At 41.2% G+C, this 5,100-nt stretch overlaps 1 protein-coding gene across 1 annotated transcript; it reads right to left on the bottom strand.

Moving 5' to 3' along the window:
• Window positions 1–1,819: 1,819 nt before the first annotated feature.
• Window positions 1,820–3,485, bottom strand: LOC120988538 (the record flags this gene model as incomplete). The annotated part of the gene is made up of 2 exons (XM_040416054.1): window positions 1,820–1,876; window positions 2,514–3,485. Coding segments are annotated over 2 exons (1,029 nt in total), but the record flags the coding sequence as incomplete, so codon positions are not given.
• Between the last annotated feature and the right edge of the window lie 1,615 nt (window positions 3,486–5,100).

The following is a 5,100-nucleotide window of genomic DNA, read 5'->3' as shown; positions in this document are numbered from 1 at the left end:
ATGATTGAACGAGCTGTGTATTGGACGGATAATGCCCCTCCTCTCCAGGTTTTTAACGATTTCCGATAGTGACTCGTAAGCCGCCAGCGGAAGTCGGTATTGTTTGACAAAGACAGGGGGTGCATCTGGATCTGTCTGGATCCTTGCAACATGTATGTCTGTTTCTCCACAGTCATAAGAATCCTTGGCGAACATGTCCTGGAACTCTGTGAAGAGCTCCTTTAGCTGTTGACGCTCTGACTCATCGGAGCATGCATCAGCTATAGAGACTTGTTCCTCCACCCGCTCCTGAAATTCTGAAAAGATTTCCGGCTGACTTAACTCGTAAGCTTCTTCAAGCTCACTGGTTAAGTCATTTTGGGTGTAGTGTACCTTATCCTTTCCTTGCTGGCAGGATTCGTATTCCCTCTCATCGATCTCATGGTTGAAAACCAATGATGTTTCTTCGATGTGGCATGTACCTTCTTCAGAGCTGAAAGGATAAACAGAGTGTATATTGAATAACCCCTCAGGGGTTGAGGAAAAACTTTGTTCTACTACCTGTTCTTCCGTCAGGTATTCATCAGGAATAAGTCCAATAACATTATTCTGGAATCCAAAAGTGTAGTATTCTGATTCCATAGCTAAACCAATTACGGTGTCCTTTTGCAAAGATATGCTATGGGGAATCATATTATGGACTACCATCTGTAATGGAACCTGATGGACGTTTATCATGGGAGTAGGCTTTAACTTTAGGCCGAGTTGTTGCATCCGGTTGGATAAACAGATCAAGGCATCTGCATTCTTCAGTTTCTGTCCCTTCTTCACTTGAATGGGGAGAAGAAACGGTTTGCATCCTTCAGGGATTTCAACCTCTTCGGCAACCTCAATACTTACGGCATAGGGCATCCGTTGTCCCCCTCTCAAAGCTTGCTCTACATCCTGGAATCCCTCTGGGTCTCCTGGTAATCTGGACCATAAGGTTTTATTCACCAGATCAATCTGTACAGCAAATCTGTGTAGAAGGTCGTTACCTATATACATTTGGTATCGTGGTCCATTTATCACGATGAAAACGTGTTCCGTGGTCTTATTTCCTATGGAGATAGACAAAAGACATCTTGCAACCACATTATGACTCTGGGAATTTCCATCCAGATCATGAACCCATTGTTCCTGTGGAGAGAAACTTTTAATCATTTTAGGATTGGGGACCTGTTTTAAGAGTCCTAAGCTTATGTAGCTGGCTTCGGATTTCAGATCCAGTTTGGCATATTTCACCCGGGTTATATTGTTCACTTGTATGGGAATCAATAAATTGTCATTGACCTTTTCAATCCGTACCATGGATTGAGTATGTTTGGTCAGGTCCGCGACTTTGTGATTTCCTCCTTCAAGAGAAATAGTTAATACATCATCATCCAAGGTTACCTTTTCGATTCTGTCCCTCTGGATGGTAATGATGTGAGCGGCACCGTTGACAGCTTCCTCGGGCTTACCATTGTTTAGGATCGTGACATCCGGCATTTGATTGTTCCTGAAATGAACTTCAATCGAGTTAGGCCTCTCTTCAATCACGTGACAACTGCGTTGTGTTTGTGCATTGCAAGAGAGTTCATATGCAATGGGTGTCTTCACCTGAGTCCAGACTGCTTCATTAATGAAGTCTATTATGGTACTCAACCTTTTCATAAGGTCAATTCCTATGATCAGCCGATCATATGGAAGATCCACAATCAATGTGGGGTGTCTAATGGTCTTTTTGCCAATTCTAAATGTCAACCATGATGTACCTTTTACCTGTAAAGCATCTCCACCTACACTTATCAAAGAGCCATCAAATGATCTTAATCTCGGCTTCTTTGTCGTCAGATCCAGAATCTTTTGGAAATAACTATATGATAAGATGGTGGCTTGTGATCCGGTGTCGAGTAAACTTTTGATTGGTCCGATAAGTTCATTTTGGAGATATGATTCCACAAAATATCGGCCGTCAACCTGGAATAAATCACACAAGAAATTAGAATGTTTACTCATATGATTCCTCTGTAGGGTTTGACCTCTCTGCAGCTTCGTGACCTCTGCATTCCTGTGTCTCACAGGAGAAGTTGGAGGAGCAGCATCGGCCCCCACCCTTGGGGAAAACTGGATTATATCACAGTTTACAGCTGATTCATGACTAGAGGCTGGAATGATGGGATCACACTCTGGAATAGACGCATGGTCGCAGGGATCGACACGATTAGACTGTAAGACAAATAAAACATTAGACTCCTCCTCCCTGGCCCCAATCCTAGGGTCAGGGGTACTGCAAGGAGAAATGGTATTAGTAATCACATCAGATTCTTTCACATCCATCTTAATAGCCTTGCAGTGGCCTGGGTTCTGACCCGGCCCAAACTGCTTTATGATGTTGAGCTGGGACCTGGAGTTGCCCCTAAAAAAGGTTCAGGCTGTTTTCCTGGGGATACCTGGGACAACTTTCTCACAATGTCATTCAACTGGGCCACTTGTTCTGCCAGCTGATCAACCCTGTTTGGTTTGCGCATATTTTGGTTTTGTGAGGCGCCCTGATTATTGGTGGGTGACCTACTCCTAGGTGAGTTTAAGGGTTCCTGCCTATCTTCCCTCTGTTGTCTGGGCCTGTTATTCCAGCGTCTGTAACCCTGGGAATCCCTATTGTAATAGGACCTATATTGGGGACCATTATTGTAATATGGACGGTAGTTAGACCTCCCAGCACCAGAATTATCCCCCTCTGACCCGTTGGGATTTTGGGGCTTGGTTTGCTTGGGTCTTACCTGTTGTTGCTGGGTTTGTTGGACAGGACCTGTAGACTGAGAATACTTACGTGGCTGTGTTTCAAATCCCAAGCTAGGGTTTACCTTAGCTTCAGCTATATTTTGCTCTGGGGATTTTTTAAATCTTCTCTCACCTGTTTCATGGCATTCACTGATATTATACAGCGTGGTGGCAGCCGTCACCAACCTATCCAAGGGAGCTTCAATATCCAGATCTCTGGCTAGGCTAAGTTTGATCTGGGTTGGCATAGCGTCATAGAACAGCTGCTTAAACTCTTCAGATTCCCAGTTTGGGGATCTATATGCTAACCCATAGGCATTTTTAAGGATAGAGAGGAATTCACGGGGACTTTGATTGGGCCTACATGTAAGCTTATATATGTCCCGTTTTGCAGCAGTAATGGTTCGGTAAGGTCCGAATTCCAGTTTAACTTCATGCAAAACACTTGGCCAATCTTGAATTCCTCTCTCCCTAAAAGAGGTAAAGTAATGACGATATTTATCATCAAATGCCCATGGAAGGAATCTGATTCTGTCAGCATCAGAGTATAATTTTAAAGAATCCATAGTGGATTCATACAGTTCTAAGTGATTCGCTATCTGAGAAGAACCTTTCTTAGAGAACTTGGACACAGTGGTATTTAAAAACTTAATTATGCTGGATGAATTTTGATCCTTTTCTGAATACTGGTAATTTTTCTTCCTAGAGACCACCTCAGCATATGATGGTCGCCTGGGACCCTGATCCTCTTTGTGGGTAAACACCTGTCTGCTTGGCAGGGAGTAAGATACATGCTTTCCCACATCACTATCAGACTCACATGCGCTTTCCCCACTCTCATGAGACACATATTGCACAGGTGATTTAACCCTAACCCTAATATGTCTATCCAAGGGAATATGAGGAGAGACACTTCTAGGGGCTTCCATATTACTGGCACCTAGTAAGGTGGTTACAGTTTGCAACGCCCGGTTCAATTGGGTTAATGCCTCCTGTGTTATCACACCAACACTTTCAGGTTGCTGAGTGTCTTGGATGGGGCCTGCTTTAGGAGCATGTGATGACATGTCTGGATGTTGGGGAGTAAGACATGGAGGGTCAGGAGATCCCACAGCGTTAGATGGATCCCTTTCAGCATTGACTATATTATGGGCTGATCCATCTGTCTGCTTAGTTTTGGAATACTGACGATATAAATCCTCTAAATCATTTTTTGCCTTTTGGTATGCATCATGGCTGTGACTAAGGTTGTACTCTAAGTCTTTGATCATCGCTTCTGCGGATTTTAGTTCTGATTCCATCTTGGATACGTATCTTTTTGTACCCATTATAGACTCATACCTATCTTTAGAAAGAGTACTGACCTCAAACAATGCATACAAAACAGGTGGCAATGCAGATAAGAGGTGTTGGTCCCTCTTGGAATTATCATTTGCCAAATCCATATATGTCAGGTAACTATCAACCATGCCACCTAACTTCCATATATCCCCACGTTCTTCATAGGCTCTTGCCTGCAGCTCATTAGTCCATTCATCTATATTTTTATCTAATTTCAAGCGGGAATAAACATATCCGATAACCTTAGATATTATCTTTCCTGGGTCAGATGGACTATCTGCTATAGCCTGGCTATTACCTGGGCCGCTGCCTGTTACACTCATTATTCTGATCAATAAGTAATAATCAATACAGATAATAATAACAAGCTAAGAAGAAGTGTAGAATTTTTCACTATTTGCATAAATAATTTATAGAAATATCTCAAGATCTCAGCAGTGCCTCCATATTTGTCAAGGTATATCTTTTATATAAAATATAAATATTTTATATAAAAATATAAAAATTAATAAAATAATAAAAAATGGAAATCAGTCAGGAAATCCACTAGGCGGACATAAAACGCCTTTCTTTTATCTTGAGACTCTAAATTTAATTTATGCAATTAATGAAAACAAAGGGGCAATCAATTATACAAAATATATGTAACAATTTATTTATAAATGAGTAAAATTCCAATATAAAACTGACATAAGATCAATGGATAGACAAATTGACGCAGTACCAATAAACCACCACTAGATGGTGGTATAATCCACTATCACTTTCTCACCAGCACAGAATTATTAAAAGTAACATATGATAAGAAATAAATGATATTTCTTTATCAAACAGACCAATACTTAATACATCAAGACAAGCTCAGGATTTTCTGTTTACCAACAGGTTATAACATGACAAAATACAGATTAATACAAGAACAATAAATGTTGTCCCTTGACTCTGTCTCAGCCTATGACAATCAAAAATATAAAT

The sequence above is a fragment of the Bufo bufo genome, chromosome 1 (genome assembly GCF_905171765.1).
Source record: "Bufo bufo chromosome 1, aBufBuf1.1, whole genome shotgun sequence".
In the NCBI taxonomy this organism is placed as follows: Eukaryota; Metazoa; Chordata; class Amphibia; order Anura; family Bufonidae; genus Bufo; species Bufo bufo.
Note: the sequence above shows the minus strand (reverse complement) of the source record. Positions and strands in the feature narration are given on the sequence as shown.